Source organism: Penicillium longicatenatum (genome assembly GCF_028827895.1).
Source record: "Penicillium longicatenatum strain IBT 33135 chromosome Unknown contig_3_segment0_segment0, whole genome shotgun sequence".
NCBI classification, from domain to species: domain Eukaryota; kingdom Fungi; phylum Ascomycota; class Eurotiomycetes; order Eurotiales; family Aspergillaceae; genus Penicillium; species Penicillium longicatenatum.
The window spans coordinates 2,521,426-2,537,620 of record NW_026643121.1 but is presented as its reverse complement, the minus strand read 5'-3'; the positions used below and the strand labels follow the sequence as shown (position 1 = coordinate 2,537,620).

Below are 16,195 nucleotides of genomic sequence, written 5' to 3'. Positions count from 1 at the left end.
GGCGTGATCTTGAAAAATCAAAGGTACTCGAACATTTTTTCAATCATATTGATGCATTGGAATACAAATCTCCGTTGCTTTGAATTCTTCTCTATCGTAACTCGAAGTCTATCGCTAAGCAGCCAAGGGGAAAAGTCATCGCTAAAGTCCTCGCCCAGGATATTCTGGGCTTCTCATTCATGCATCCAAAATGCTTCAGGCATTCGCTGTGTCAAACAAACAGAGAAATCACAAAATATAACTGCTTACTCGGGTGAGCCACAGGTGAAAACACCATGCACAGTGCCAGCATTGTACTTGTTGATCTATAGTCAAATTAGTCTCATTCGAAAACACTTCAGATCAAGGACAGCCTGGATGGCACTTACAATATCGTCAATGCTGGCATAGGTTCCTGCGACTAGAGTAACGATTCCAATAAGGAAGACGATCAGATTGATCACTCCAAAGATGATATTCTTGGGCTCCCTCCAGCTACCCTTCTTGAGGAGCAAGGCCCACATCATTGGCGGGAAGTAGAATGTGAAACCAGAAATGAAGAGCGACGATGAAATCGAGAGCAGGTCATTGAAGAAGGGAATCACTTCAGCAATAATAAACGCAATAACAGTGCCAGCAGCAATAACGGCCAGCCAGGTGATCCAGCCCATCTTCGTGTTGATAAAGCGAATCTGGGAGTTGGCGAAAATGCGGCCATGCACAAGACGACCGAAGACGACCGTGTTGATTGAACCACTGATAAAGATGACTGGCAGCGCAATACCGAACGCGACGCGCTTCAGAAGGGAACCAGCTGAAAGGAGGGCAGGGCTCTGAACGTCCTGTCCGACGAAAGCATAGATCAGAGAACCGGTGAGGGTATAAATCACGATTTCGATAATACCCAAGGCCCAGATAGACTTAACATAGTCTCTTGGTGTGTGCATCTCGTCCATAAAGGAGAATTGGCAGAGGGCAAAGCTGTAGGCGAAGATAATATTTGTCACCGAGACGAAGGCTTCCGCGAATGTGATGCCTTCCTTTGGCCAGGCAGACCAGTTCACAGCTGAAAGTCCACCGGGAGCATTGCTTGCATCCACGCCAGTTGCGATAATTGTAATACCAATCGCGATGATAATGGAGGCAAAGTCGATATAACCTAACACGGCCATTTCGGTGAAGCTAGGAGGAACGGCGAGCAGGAGCAAAATAATCGCAGAGACGACACCAAATACCACTGAGCATACGTCACTCTTTGTGATATTGAGGAAAGCGATTGTTCCAGTTAGACAGTGAGATCCAGTCAGGAAAAGCAATTGAATAGCCAGCATCAGATTAATTAATTCGAAACCAAATCGAGGGCATCCTAGACGTGCACCCATTAATCGACCAACGTCGGCATAATGAGCAACCTCAGGGAAGGCCAATTTGACCTTTCCAATAATCCAACTGGTATAAATTGCGACCAATCCGAGGCCCACCGTGCAGATCACACCGGCAACCATGCCCAGAGTAGCGAAAGTGGAAGGAATAGACAAGCTTCCCAGTGCAATAGCTTCAACAATAAGAACGACAGTGAGACGCTTCCAGCCCAGACGACTGAACTTTTGAATACCACTCTCATAAATATGTCTGTCCGCCTCATTCATGTATCCAACTTTAATATCTCTCTCCTCGAATGGCGCGGTGGGTTGCATTTTTTCTTCTTCATCACGATTCGTTTCGCGGTTCTCCTGACGAGCGTCATTTTCGGCGTGGCCATGCTGGCCGTGAGAGATCTCGTCGTGATCCATGGCGATGAGGAACGTGAAGAAGAGAAATCAGAAAGGTGGGCGAATCTCCAAAACAATTAGGGCCAACAATTTTCGCTCAGGAACCAACGCTTATAAACGGGAAATCTCGGACAGAGTCCGGCCCACTAGATCTCCAATATTTCTTGGCTTGGAAGCCTCGCCTCCACTCGTATGATCGAACCAGCAATTAGATATTGGTAAACTCATCCGCCTATTGTATCATGGAGGCGGGGAAATGCAGCCCAGGTCGAATATGGGGAACCTAAGACTCATTGTACCTTGAGTAGAGGGGTAATCACGTAAAAAAAATTCTGAACGATCGTTAAAAAGTGGACCGTCACCGCATATGGCGTTGAAACATGAACGAAGTCCTAAAACTGAGTTGCCCCACTTTTCCATTAGGGTTTCTAGGGTTCCTCGAGCTTTCGGTGGAAAACGTAATCATCCCGAGAATTCTCCCTCGCTCGGCGCCCGTGTCCAAACTCGGTCCCGGAAAGAGAAATTGTGGAGTACGACTACTTGCCACTTGGCAACGTAGTGGGGATTCATACATTCTTTGATTCATTCATCTGGCCGAAGGTCATTGGGGTAATTAGCGGGGCGCAGGCTCGTAACCAACCTAACCTTTGCCCGCAAGGCTTAACACCAGACTTGGGCCTGGGGAAGGTTCTCCATCTGGGGATCCGTGGGGGTATTGCATTTCGTGTACCTAATATAATCCACTTGATATGCTCTTGTGCATGTTGACATCACAATTGAGATTCAGGGGAAATGAAATCGCAGAATTTGGCTTCCCGGCACCGGGTGGAGGTGAGACCATTTCACTTATTACTACTGCGTACATTAGTAGTAGACGGGTTCCTCCAACAAAGTGACGACTCGGGGTCTTGCATTTGTCCCGAAAATTTCTTGCTTGGACGTGGTGTCATGCCATTCATGCCCCACAGCTCTGAGGATAGCTGGTCTTCCAGCAAATTCACCGCATGGGGCTTTCGCGCCAGAAATCTTATAGGTCGCAAGGCTCGCTATCAGGTCTCACAGGGCACAATGTTTTGTCAATGCCTAATACGCCATTTCTGTTCACATGCTCGCTGGTATTCGACTGTGGAAGAAGCGAACAAGGCATGTTAATGGTGGAAAGGAGAGTATCAAAGGTGAAACAGACACCGGTAAAATGAGAGGGCAGCCCGATTGAACACCTCAGGCACCATAGTCCCATAAGCTTTGTTCACGCGTTCACGCGTTCACGCACCATTCGACTAAATTGGGCACACACTACGCAATCCGACATGGTCGAAGGCAGACATATTTCGAGTTGACTCTATCCATGTGAATCCAGACAATCACATTCAGTCATCGACTCTCAACCAGAATCTGAGTCTCAAGAGATATTCACCACCTAAGTTTGTGACTTCTGAGGTCTCAGGTAAGGATTTCGGTTTATCTAGCTGCGTGTGCATTTCTCACTTGACGTGTTGCCCCGGATCTACCACGCATGACTGCGCTTGGGCCCACGGCACATACGGCGTGACACCTTGCATCCAATGTACGAAGGACGAAAGTATGCCGCGCTTAGATCCGCAGTTGTGCCCGCGGATGATTGGGAGCAGCTACCATCAGAATCAGAATCAGAATCATGTCCAAAAGCCATGTTCGTCATGTCGAGTGCACAACTAGGCTCGAGGTCCAAATCACAGTCACTTTTGGAAGCTGAATGAGAGTTGAAAAGTGCTCGGTTGCGCGGCCACAATCAATATGGCGCCACATGTTTTCCAGCTGCCACTGTTCTACCACAAAACTGGATTCTCGGCATGTCCCGGTTGCGGCATGGCCTTCAGACAAAGTTCAATGCGATTGGTGTACAAGCCTCCAATCGGATTATACTGATGAGTCAGCGCTCGAGACTTAGTAGCATGACGTCACCAATTCCAACCCCGCGGTGATGCAATATGATTCGATCACGTTCCTGAACCAACCTTGGAATAGCACCTGGGCATGAAGCCCCCGGGATACCTTTCCAGGATAGTAAGGGGTCAAAGAACGGTTAGTCAAATGGAAGATACGGTGATTTGTCGGGAAGAACCAAGTCCTGATGGCTTTTCTCATTCACGCCACGCCAATTCAAGCTTGATTAGAGGGAGTGGTGTACTCCGGATGGTTGGTTCCGATTGTTTTACAGAAACACGGTCGTGTAGGCTATACATGATTGGATGACGATAAAAACAGGAAATGCCATCGTCTCCAGTGTGTAAACTTACCATGACCCTACAGTAACCATGAATTCCTTCCCGCGTGCTTAACCACCCAGTCACAACTGGCGGATGGGCCTAGACGAACTCCACTTTGTCAATTGAGGACGTTGGCATTCGTTACCATTCGTACGAGTCAATCAGCGTCTCTGAATAGGGCCTGAGTTGGTTCATACCGACACCAAGGGCAAGCGGGTGTGGATCCATAGGAACAGCCGTCATTATCTCTGGATACTTTAGACTCTTCCGTTCGTACGACCAGTCAGGAATAAGATAAGGCAAAACCAAATGATGACGAAGAGCGAGTCCAAGCCAGCAGGTGGGTCCGCAGGCGTTCAGGAAACACAGATTCCTGATGCCAAAGAGTATATTAAGGGCCCAAGGCCCCCCCGCTTTGTACCATCTGTCTAACTTCCTTTGACAAGATTTGCGCAAGCCTACAGTACATTCCTCCTGCAGGCTGCATATCTCACACCACACTGTTGCCCGGAGGCTCTTGCATTTGGCGACCTTTGTGTGGAAAATCTTTCCAAGTCTGGGGTACCAGCGATCTCGCAGTTACAGACCCGCTCATAGACCCACTATTCCACGCCGCGCGCCGTTCGCAATCCACAATGACGACCAGTACCGGGTTCGGCTCTCAGAGGGCCCCAATTTGCCTAGACGCCGACCGGGCCGACCTTTACGGTGGACCTGATGTCGTCGTTCCGCCCAAATACCTGATGGCTCCCAGTGGGGATGGTGACTTCATACCTTTAGTCAAAAAGACTAAAAATAATGAGGAATACATTTCTGAGGAGGAGGAAGAGTATCTTCAGACAGACACTCCCCTTTCTACCCCGCCAATGACCACCAGCGACGATTTTGCTTTAGCCTTCGATATTGATGGCGTCCTTCTCAGGGGTGGCAACCCCATTCCTGAGGCTATAGATGCTATGAAATACATCAATGGCGAAAATCCATACGGAATTAAAGTGTGAGTCTCATCCTGTACCCTTGAATCGACACCTCCTTTGATCTTGACCATGTACTGATGCCATTCTCGTGTAGCCCATATATTTTCTTAACAAATGGTGGTGGCAAAACCGAGCAAGAACGATGTGAGGATCTCACTCGCCAACTCGGCATCGAGGTAAGCCCTGGCCAATTTATCTGCGGCCATACTCCCATGCGCGAGATGGCGGCGCGATACAATACAGTCCTAGTCGTGGGTGGCGAGGGAGAAAAATGTCGTATCGTGGCAAAGGCATACGGATTCAAGGACGTGATCACACCCGGTGATATCATCAAGACACGACAAGACACAACCCCCTTCCGAAAGTTGACCGAGGAGGAATTCAACAATTCGCGATTTCTCGATTTGAGCAAGACTAAAATTGACGCCGTCTTCGTGTTCGCCGACAGTCGCGACTGGGCCGGCGATCAACAAATCATTTTGGATGTCGTTATGTCAAAGAACGGGTGTCTGAATCAACGGTCGGAGACCTTCGACGACGGGCCCCCCGTCTTTTTCTCCCACAACGACGTGGTGTGGTCCACATCCCACGATTACTGCCGCATTGGCATGGGCGCACTTCGCGCCTCGCTCGAGGCTCTCTACAAGGCCGTCAGTGGAAAGGACCTTAAGAGTATTGCCTTTGGCAAGCCACAAATCGGCACATTCCAATTCGCCACTCGCCTATTACAAGAATGGCGCAGTGAGTCTCATGGCATCGACAAGCCTCCCTCTACAGTCTACTTCTTCGGTGACACTCCAGAATCCGATGTGCGTGGGACCAACGAATACAACGAGATCGCTGAGAACGAATGGTTTTCTATCCTCGTAAAAACCGGCGTCTACCAAGACGGCACCGAGCCCCGCTTCCCGCCCAAGAAGATTTGCGAGAACGTCTACGAAGGCGTCAAATTTGCCGTTGAGCGTGAGCACCAGAAAATGCTCAATGGCGGCCGTTATACCGACGGCTTGGCGGATGTAAATGGAGGCGAAGTGCGAAATTGAGGTCGTGCTCCACCCTTGGCTACTGCCTGGCTGAGCTGAGCTGGTGCCTATTTCCAAGACACAATTTAATTCAACGACTGTGCGATTGACGGTCTATGTCAACATGATTCCCAATTAACGATTGCTATGCCATTTTCTGCCATATTATTTGCAACTGCCGGCACAATATTTCTATTCACATCGCCTCATTTGGATCAATATGAACTATGAACAATAACATTAAATATTAAAACTTCTATCCCAGCTATCTCTTGGATCTGTCCTGTAGAGACTTAGATCATGCTTGTAGGTCTACTTTGCCTATAACAAGCTTTATAAGGCAGATGTCCAAAGACAATAAAGGTTTTCGTGCAATTGTCCCTGTTTTCAATCAATAGGCGTGCGGTATCACTGTATGGACATGGGGAGTTCAAGGGGTCAAAGTGTCTCCAAGTGCTTACATGTGACGCAATGCAATCCTTTCAGGCCCCATTACTACAGACTTCAACAAATTTCACTTTTACATCGCCATGTCGCCCCTTTTTTTTTTTTGCAATTGTGTCCCAATCAAGGACACCATGATTTACGCGGTATTAAATCCGAAGTTTTTGCTGGTGCTTTTCGCACTAGGAGTTGTCGCATGCTTGTCCATTCGGAGGTTTTTCGTCTATCGCCGAATCGTCCGCGCCCATGGCTGCAAAGGGGTGGCAAAGGCAGCGAACAAGGATCCATTTCTGGGAATTGATACAATATTCTGGGTTAAGCGCGCTTACAAGGAACACAAATTGCTCGACAGGAATACGGAGCTCTTCCAGACTTACGGCAACACATTCAGAACCAGACAGCTCCATAAATATTCAATTGGCACCATAGAACCGGAGAACATTAAAACAATTCTGTCTCTTAAATTCGATGACTACGGTATCGGCTTTCGCCTTGAACCATTCAAAGCACTCCTGGGCAAGGGCATCTTCGACACTGATGGCGACCACTGGGCCGCATCGCGCGCCCTGATCCGACCCAGCTTTACGCGTGACCAGATCGCTGACCTATCGTCGCTGGAGAATTTGTTCCAGGATCTTTTCGCACTGCTTCCCCGGGATGGACAGACGGTTGACTTGCAGGAGCTCTTCTTCCGATACACCATCGATTCAGCAACCGAGTTCCTGTTCGGAGAATCGGTCGGTACTTTGAAGAAGGCTCAGTCAGAGCGCGACTTTTCACACGCTTTCCAATATGCTCAGAGTGCTATTATCACGCGAGCCATGCTGGGTCCGCTGAAAGTATTCCATAAGGATCCCAAGGTCGATGAGTCCAATCGTATCTGCCGGGAGTTTGTTCAGCAGATTGTCGATGAGGCATTCCGTGCTGCCGAGGTTAAGGAAACAAAAGGGGAGACCGAAACAAACCGCCAGAAGCATATATTTGCGCAAGAATTGGCGTCACGGACTACTGATAGAATCCGCATTCTAGATGAGCTGATGAATGTCCTCCTAGCTGGACGCGATACCACTGCTAGTCTACTTGGCAATTTGTTCTTCATGCTTGCTAAAAACCCAGCAATGTGGGATAAGTTGCGTCTAGAAGTCGCTTTCTTACAGGGTCGGCCGCCGACTTATGAAGAGCTTCGCAGTCTTAGATATGTACATTGCTGTATGAATGAATGTGAGCAAAAATCATCTATTCCCAGGTTTATACGCCATTGAACTAATTTCACAGCACTGCGTTTACATCCGGTTGTACCGCGAAATGAGCGAGAGGCAGTTCGAGATACTGTACTGCCACTGGGTGGAGGCAAGGATGGTCTCTCCCCAGTCTTCGTCCCTAAGGGCACGATAGTAGGCTACTGCGTATACGCAATGCATCGGCGCGCGGATATTTACGGCGATGACGCAGAAGAGTTCCGTCCAGAACGCTGGGAAGATGGGAAACTACAACCTCGCTGGGGATACCTGCCCTTTAATGGTGGCCCACGCATCTGTATAGGTCAACGATACGCATTGACTGAAGCTGCTTACGTTATTGCTCGCATGGCGCAGGAGTTCAAAGTCTTGGAAAGTCGGGATACAGGAGCATGGGAGGAATGTGTGGCCTTGACCTTGTGCTCGAGGAATGGGGCAAAGGTATCTCTCACGCCTGCTTGAAGAATAATATGTAATCCAATCAGTTTATTGCCGATTCCAGCGCTTCTTTTATGTCACCGTAGGTTCTGTGAGGCTGGCACCTACAGCTGTATTCGAAAGTCGATTTCACATTTTACTCAGAGAAACTTCTTCAAAACCCACATGCTAAGGCCGTGATGAAACTGCTAAGGCCATATCTAGCTAGGCTGTATACAATCTAGTATATATCACTTGGCTTGTAAACTAAAGACAGTCTGATACAATGCGGATGCTTAGAATATTTCACTCGTTTGTGTCTTACCGTAGCGGCACAATCGGGGTTTGAATGGCCTATAACACATTCTCACATTAACACTGTACCATACTAGACCATCAAGTCGATGAGGTAATCATACCTCGTGTGAGCCGAGCAGCTCATCTCTCAAATCATGTAACAATTAGTGCCTGTGAGGTCACCTGATCATAAAGCTGACAGGGGTCCATCATGGCCCCGCATCTTTCTGCGGTGCCAGACCTCAAACATCAGGATTCAGGTACATGCCAGGCTGAAAATGGGCCCCATATCGTTTGACGGCATAAACTCAGGGATTCAAGTGGGAGTCAATCATGGGAGCATCACTTTATCAGCGGGTCAGTTCCCTAATCTCTAAAAGGGGCTTGTCAACGGTCTTGACGATTAGCCTTTACAGAGCAACGGGAGCCCCGCCCTAAGCCCATAACAACTGTGCCACTCCCGCACGATCCAGATTTTGTCAGTCGAGATATACTGTTTGATCAAATTCATCAGAAAGCCTTGATTCCAGGGTCCAGAAAAGCTCTTGTTGGACTCGGTGGTGTGGGGTCAGAACAACTCGTCCTCGAGCCCTGTGGTTCATCCACCGCTTACTATAAAGTAGAAAAACCCAACTTGCGATCGAATACTGCCACCAGCTTCGACAGCAGTCACCTGATACATGGATTCTCTGGATCCATGCGAGTAACTTGGCTCGCTGCGAGAAAAGCCTCCGAGAGCTTGCGGATCGAGCCAAGATCCCTGGGCGGCAGGACCACAATGCTAATATATTCCAACTAGTCGGCACCTGGTTACAAGATGAGGAAATCGGTCAATGGGTTCTCGTCCTCGATAATGTTGATGACGATGAACTCCTTCGTAACAGGACTCAGAGCAATGACTCTACGCAACCACCACTAAGATACCTCTTCCAAAGTTCAAACGGATCTATCATTGTGACAAGTCGAAACAAAGCAGTAGCTTTGGATATCGTTCGTCATAGTGACATTATCGAAGTGCAACCAATGAATGAGGGTGAAGCGCTGAATCTACTACAGAGGAAGCTAGGTAAATCCGCAGAGCAGGGCAGTATGACACAGCTAGTCAAGGCCCTTGACTACATGCCACTCGCGATTGTACAGGCTGCTGCATATATCACATATCATATGCCCCGTTGCTCTGTCCTTGAATATCTCGAAAAAGTGCAAAAAAGTGACCAAAAAGCAGCACGGCTCCTTGATTACGAGGCTAGTCTTCTTTACCGAGACTGGGAGGCCAAGAATTCTGTCCTGCTCACATGGCAAATTTCCTTCGACTACATCAAACGGATTCAACCGTCTGCAACAGACCTGCTCTCTCTGATGAGCTTTTATGATCGACAAGGGATACAAGAAAGTCTTCTGCGACCTCAAGCAAGCCAGGAAGTTGATAAGAAGTCCTCACACTCAGGAAGTCAGGGAGAAGACCTCAGTGATGATGAAGATACCTCATCTGAATCTGACGCAGATGATCCTTTTAATGATGACCTTGTCACACTAAGCCACTACTCATTAATCACGATCGGGGAGGACCCCAGCGTTTTCACAATGCATCGACTAGTGCAGGTAACAGTACGCACATGGTTGAAAGTTCATGGCCAGCTTGAGCAGTGGAAAGAGCAGTTCATAAACCATCTATACTTGGAGTTCCCGACTGGTGAATATAGGAATTGGGGGAAATGTCGATCGCTCTTTCCACACATCAAGTCAGCAGAATCACAACGCCCAAAGTCTAAAGATTTTATACAACAATGGACTACTTTGCTATATAGAGGCGCGTGGTATGCGCAAGAAAGCGGGCATGTCGCAGAATCGAGGGAAATGGCATCTAAATCACGAGAATATCGACAGAAGACCTGCGGTGCTGAAGATAAAAGCACTCTTGCCAGCACTGCGATGTTAGCAGAAGCATACCGACTTGAAGGTCGATGGGAAGAGGCCGAGCAACTTCAGGTGCAGGTCGTGGAGGCTCGCAAGGTGGATTTCGGCGCGGATCATCCTGAGACATTGATAAGTATGGCTAACCTTGCCTTGACATATTGGAACCAGGGCCGATGGGCCGAGGCCAAGCAGCTCCAGGTGCAGATCATGGAGACTCGCAAGGCAGAGCTCGGCATAGACCATCCTGACACGCTAAAGAGTATGGCCAACCTTGCGTCAACATATTGGAACCAGGGCCTATGGGATGAAGCCAAGCAGCTCCAGGAGCAAGTCGTGGAGATAAGCAAGATAAAGCTCGGTGCGGACCATCCTAATACGCTAGCAAGTATGGCCAATCTTGCGTCGATATATTGGAATCAAGGCCGATGGGAAGAAGCCGAACAGCTTCAGGTGCAGGTCATGGAGATAAACAGAATAAAGCTCGGCACAGACCATCCTAGTACCATAACAAGTATGGCAAATTTAACTACGACGTATATAAGCCAGGGCCGATGGAACGAAGCCGAGCAGCTTGGGTTGCAGGTCATAGGAAGAAGCAAGAAAAAGCTCGGCGCAGACCACCCTGACACGTTAACGAGTATGACAAACCTTGCCACGATATATTTGAACCAGGACCGATGGGACGAGGCCGAGCAGCTCCAGTTGCAGGTCATGGAGGGGAGCAAGCTGAAGAACGGCGCGGACCATCCTGACACGCTGATAATTACGGCCAATCTCGCGGCGACATACTATAAACAAGGCCGATTGGACGAGACCGAGAAGCTCTACATACAGGTCATGGAGGCTTATAAGACGAGGTTCGGCGCGGACCATCCCAATGCGCTAGCATGCATGGCCAACCTTGCGTCGATATATTGGAACCAAAGCCGATGGGAAGAAGCCGAACGATTTCAGGTGCAGGTCATAGAGATAAGTAAGACAAAGCTCGGTGAGGACCATCCGAGCACACTGGCGAGTATGGTCAACCTTGCCTTTACCTGGGAATCAACAGGCCGAAGTGCTGAAGCAATAGAATTGCTTGAAACGTGCGTGACCAAACAGCGACAAAAACTAGGTCCAACCCATCCCAGCACCTTGTCCAATTCGAATACCCTGCTAGTATGGAAGGCTAGGCATCTTAAGATAGAGGAATAAGAGTTGGACTTCTATGTGTTAAGTCTCTTGTCTTTCGATCTAGGCCTCCAACACTTAAGGCGACAACAGCGCTCTCATGAATCTTGGAATAATCTGCAACATCACAAGTCAATTTTAAAATTTTCTGCAGACTTAAAGCCCCTGCGTAGAAGTCACAATTCCAAAATCTTATACACAGTCAAAATCGCTATTTACCCAGATGCATAATGCCTAATATACACAGTAAATTCGAAGCAGCCCGCTGCAACCAAATTCACGAAAACGGGAGAAAAAAATATGAACATAGGAATCTAGTCGACTCTAAGAATCAGATCATCTCCTCTTTTAGACGGAGTCAAATTTCTGCTTGTGGGCGATATCCTCCTAGGAGCATCCTCAGGTCGTTTCTTCGGGCTGTCTGGATAAAGAACTACACCCGGGAACATTTCGGATGGATATGGGAGTTCGGTAGAGACAGTACGCGAGGGCGTGTTGCCTCTCCCACGTTCAAGCCAGAAGTCTTCAGGGCAGTATGGGACCACGACTTCGCTGGGTGGGCGTTCGCCGGGTGGGATGCGCTTGATGTCTTCTCCACGAACAATCCGTGGTATAGATACAATGTCTGGTGCTGGGGCTAAGGTGCTTGGTGGTGAGACTTGGGTGGGAGGTTTCCTTTGGGGAGTGCCGCTAAGGATGCGGCCTTGTGCGGTGCTGAAAGGTGGTGTTGTGAGGTAAGTGTTTGATGTGTAGTCTGATAGACCAGAGCTATCATTTTGCCCACTGCTGCTGTTTGAGATGATTGACCTGCGATTTTGGGCGGAGAATGGTGGTCCTAGAGCGCGGGGACCCGCTGGTCTCTCGCGGGGTGATTTGGTTTGTATCGGGCTTGGATGTTGATTCTGGACACGTCGGAATTTCGATGCTGGAAATCCTTCTTTTGGAGCTCGAGGGTTGGATGGAAGGCCCAAGATCACGGGTGATTGTCTCGAATTCTGATACCTCCTCGTACTGGGTAGAGGGGGTAGACTCTTTTCTGCCATGAAGTGGTTTTCGTCCTCTTCGAAAACAGTTCCTGCACTAGCTGGCCGATGCCACAGCTTTAGCGGCTTGGGAACTAGACCAACGGAGGGACTCGGTAGTAGCTCTGCCATGGTATGTTGTGAGTCCACTGTCCTGGGTGAGCCTTCCCAATCTGACTCAGAGGTAACTGCACAGCCTATTCGCTGATTGTGTTCATCTCGAGGAGTCTCTACCAAACGAATACCCGGTGCAGTGGAGTTCTGAGGATATGGAGTTGACTGCAAAGAACGCGGTGGCAGCGAGACTTGGGACATTTCCAGGGGACTCCGCATAGCGTTCAGCTCCGAAGGCCCTGGATTCAAATTCGGTGAAGGTCCTCGGGAATATAATGGCTCTGAGATATCGGACGGTTCGGACATGTCTCCTCCAATTTCGAAATCTCTCTGGTTTTTCTTCCTCCATCTCTTCGTGCAGAAGAATACAGCAACGCCTATTATGAAGCAGCCGGCCACACCCGATACAACAGAGACTCCAATGACAGTGCCTGGACTGGTACCATTGCTACCACTTTTACCAGCCGCAGTTGTTGACGAATTCGTAGGTGTTGCAGTAGATGTATCAGAGCTGGTATAGGGCAATATGTCGGAAGCAGATGTTGATGGGTGGTAAGAAGTAATCTCGGCCGCTGTCTCAGATGTCGTCAAAGTCGAGGTTGTGGGTTTGGATGTCTCCAATGATGTAGTGTCCGCGGCGTGCGTCGTTCTAGTTGAACTGGTCGTCGTTTCGGCCGTTGACGATGTAGTCGTCGATGACGCAGGAGCAAAAGTAGTTGCAGTGAGGGTGGCATGCGTCTCCGTCAAAGCCCCAGGCACCGAGTCGCAAATATGATAAACATCTGTGGTTTTTTTAATCTTCTCCGAGCACAAAGCATATACACAAGTCAAAGCCGCTTCCCCAATGGTAAGATTGCTAGGTGTTTTCGAACGACACAAACACCTGATATTCGATTTCTCGCTGCACTCCGCCGACGTGTACTCAGTCTGAATGAAGTTTTCTGTGCATTTTCGAGCGCAAGCAGGGACCATGTCCCAAAGAGCGGCATTTGTTTCATCGGAGGAATCGCTGCTGGCCGCACAAAACGCGACTAGCAGGAGGGCCGCAGCGAGTATCCTGTAGCCAGGATGGAGGAGCATGCTGTGACGGCTCTGTGGTCGAAACTTGTAAGATACAGTCTCTCTCTTGCGTTTCTGTCTCACACTGACCTGTTCAGATAATACATGGGAGTGACTACCCTTGAAGGCGTGTAGTCCTTGAATCGACCATCATCAGCCCAGCTGTGTTCGATGCGAAAGACTCGAGAGTCACGAGAAATTAGTTAGAAGGCGATCAAGGATAGAAGCGACACAAGCCACCAAACGCCTCCAAGATGGGTAACGAACATAGTTAAACATGAAAAGGTCGGGCGCGTCGCGATCTCAGGCGCGAGACGACTCCGGGCATTATGACGCTGACCAGCTTATCCGGACCAAGCAAATCGTGTTCAACCTGGACCTGAAACGAGGCATTGTGGCAATGCATGTAAGCGCTCTGTTGAAACAAGATGACGGCCTTAGATCCTGGTCTTCCCGCAACGAGCGAATCGTGATGGCCGTGAAGCGCCCTGACTTGGTTGGGTGGCGGGCCCGCTGACTTTACGCGCCGGGCTTCAACAGGTGAGCGCTTGCCTTGCAGCACCCAGTGAATGTACCGAAGGTGTGTTTCAGAACGATCCAGGCGCTGATCGCTGATCTCTGATCTGCTGTTCTGCTGTTCTTGGGTTAGAAATTGTGGTCGTTCACTAAAGCGGTTGGTAAATAAGAGTCGATGGATCCCAGGGCTTCTAGAAGGATACTTGTAATCAATCCATTAAGTCACGAACGTCGATCCTAACTCCTGGACCCTAGTAGATCACGTATCAGTCGACTGCCTAATAATCCAAGGTTCTTGGTGAGAATCCCTGTATATCCGCGGCGTCCGCAAAGCCCAACGGCATATTCTAGTATTCACACAAAATCGTCCCACTACACCCAAGGATGTGGAAATCATCACCGGTGTGAGTGGATTCTACGAACTACGTTAACAGAACCATATCGGAGTCAAACAATTGCCATTCCATCGATCGAAAAAAGCTAACCAACCCCAGGACACAAGCCCGCGGGTCATACAGGATGAGGTGGTATCATTTGAAAGCAAAGAAAATAAAGGAAACCCGCAAAATAATCGCACATAGGGAAATCAAAATCAAAAATCCTTGGCAGTGCCCACATGGCACTACCAACATTAAGGAATTATGAACATCGTGTCGGCCCCGGTGGGGAATGCAGACTAGTCTCGGACCTCTGCGGAATCACGCTGACGACTGCACTCGACCCTTGAGCCACTGCGGCGCATTTCCAGCAGAGCTAGGAATGGCTAGCGGAATGCGACACAAGCGTAACGAATTGTATTCCGGTTGCAGGCTCGGGTAGGCATGGGTCGAGGCAAAGCGTCATGAGTTGTCATTTCAACGTGATTAATATTTGAATATGATGTAGCTGTAAGGGAGAACAACGTTAGTTCGCAAAAATCGCTGAAATTATCCAGTCTAATAGGTGAAGACGTACAAGGCGTGGATAACACCAGGCAACCAACCAAGAATAGTCAGTAGGATGTTGATCAGGAAGTCAGCACCACATCCGCGCTCCAGGAAGACTCCCAGAGGGGGCAGGATGATGGCGAAGATGATCTTGCAGATGTCACTGGGTTCGGGTTAGTTTCAACTTGCTGACAGTGACGTGCGACATGCGACATGGGAAGCCAGGGACCCGAGAGGGTGTAGCATGCGAACAGGTAGCTCGGGGGTCAACAAGGACAAACTTACGAGGCAGTGAAAGGCATGTTGATGGGATGTGAGGATCACGTAAAATTGAGTAGAGGAAGAGAATCCAAGGGGAAAAGGGAATGCGGAGCTCTTTTAAACTGGAAAACGGAACGGACGAGCTTCTATTCTATTACATCATTGATGCCACATGTGGCGCACCGGCACATTGAAGCGTCCCCATTGGCTGGGAGTTTCTCGGCCTGTGGCTGACGTTGAGATAAGCAAGGTTTCCTGCCTTTTTCTATTGAATTTTAAATTAGGATGATCATCATCCCAAGGTTCACAGCCCACAATGTACAGTAGTCTTCTCCATTACACGGTCCCCGAGCAATACGATGGGATTATTGATTTGGTTTTACACTTCCCCGTCTCTCACAGATTCCTTTCTCGGCTCCATTCTCAACCGTCCTATCCGATGCCTTGGTTTGCCGGTTGCCTGGAAAGAGAAGCTTGGCGCCATGACCTGGTTCATGGCTAAGTTAGGAAGCATTTTTCGGTCTGCACGGAGTCGCATGATAAGTGACGATCCCGACGAGGCCGCTAAGAAATCCCTTGTCGTCACCTGTGGCGCATCATAGCCAACGGTCCAGCCCTACCACCCTTAGGACCCCCACCTGCCAAGGCCATGCTGCAGCCACCACGGGCTTGATTGGGTAGCCATGAACTAGTGACTTCACTCTTGGCTGGTTCCTAGCAAGCTGGCAAAGTGTTCGTGCAGGGGTGTGTAACTGAAGTGGCTGAGAAAGCAAGAAAATTCACTCTAAAGTTGAGAAGCCCCTGACGCAAACCGA

The 16,195-nt window shown here is 49.1% G+C and overlaps 6 protein-coding genes across 6 annotated transcripts; 3 read left to right on the top strand and 3 right to left on the bottom strand.

Moving 5' to 3' along the window:
- Window positions 1–245: 245 nt before the first annotated feature.
- N7484_006313 (uncharacterized protein) lies at window positions 246–1,772 on the bottom strand (the record flags this gene model as incomplete). The annotated part of the gene is made up of 2 exons (XM_057116731.1): window positions 246–305; window positions 369–1,772. The coding sequence occupies 2 exons, from the start codon at window positions 1,770–1,772 to the stop codon at window positions 246–248; spliced, it is 1,464 nt and encodes a 487-aa protein (XP_056972614.1).
- Window positions 1,773–4,635: 2,863 nt separating this feature from the next.
- Window positions 4,636–6,020, top strand: N7484_006312 (phosphatidyl synthase; the record flags this gene model as incomplete). Its single annotated transcript, XM_057116730.1, has 2 exons — window positions 4,636–4,997; window positions 5,072–6,020. 2 exons carry the CDS (start codon window positions 4,636–4,638, stop codon window positions 6,018–6,020), a joined length of 1,311 nt encoding a protein of 436 aa, XP_056972613.1.
- Window positions 6,021–6,577: 557 nt separating this feature from the next.
- On the top strand, window positions 6,578–8,143 carry N7484_006311 (cytochrome P450; the record flags this gene model as incomplete). The annotated part of the gene is made up of 2 exons (XM_057116729.1): window positions 6,578–7,664; window positions 7,719–8,143. The coding sequence occupies 2 exons, from the start codon at window positions 6,578–6,580 to the stop codon at window positions 8,141–8,143; spliced, it is 1,512 nt and encodes a 503-aa protein (XP_056972612.1).
- Window positions 8,144–11,796: 3,653 nt separating this feature from the next.
- Window positions 11,797–13,698, bottom strand: N7484_006310 (uncharacterized protein; the record flags this gene model as incomplete). The annotated part of the gene is made up of 1 exon (XM_057116728.1): window positions 11,797–13,698. The coding sequence occupies one exon, from the start codon at window positions 13,696–13,698 to the stop codon at window positions 11,797–11,799; it is 1,902 nt and encodes a 633-aa protein (XP_056972611.1).
- Window positions 13,699–13,954: 256 nt separating this feature from the next.
- Window positions 13,955–14,194, top strand: N7484_006309 (uncharacterized protein; the record flags this gene model as incomplete). The annotated part of the gene is made up of 1 exon (XM_057116727.1): window positions 13,955–14,194. One exon carries the CDS (start codon window positions 13,955–13,957, stop codon window positions 14,192–14,194), a length of 240 nt encoding a protein of 79 aa, XP_056972610.1.
- Window positions 14,195–15,128: 934 nt separating this feature from the next.
- On the bottom strand, window positions 15,129–15,444 carry N7484_006308 (YqaE/Pmp3 family membrane protein; the record flags this gene model as incomplete). The annotated part of the gene is made up of 2 exons (XM_057116726.1): window positions 15,405–15,444; window positions 15,129–15,282 (listed from the first exon to the last, which is right to left on the bottom strand). Exons 1-2 carry the CDS (start codon window positions 15,419–15,421, stop codon window positions 15,129–15,131), a joined length of 171 nt encoding a protein of 56 aa, XP_056972609.1. The 5' UTR covers window positions 15,422–15,444.
- Between the last annotated feature and the right edge of the window lie 751 nt (window positions 15,445–16,195).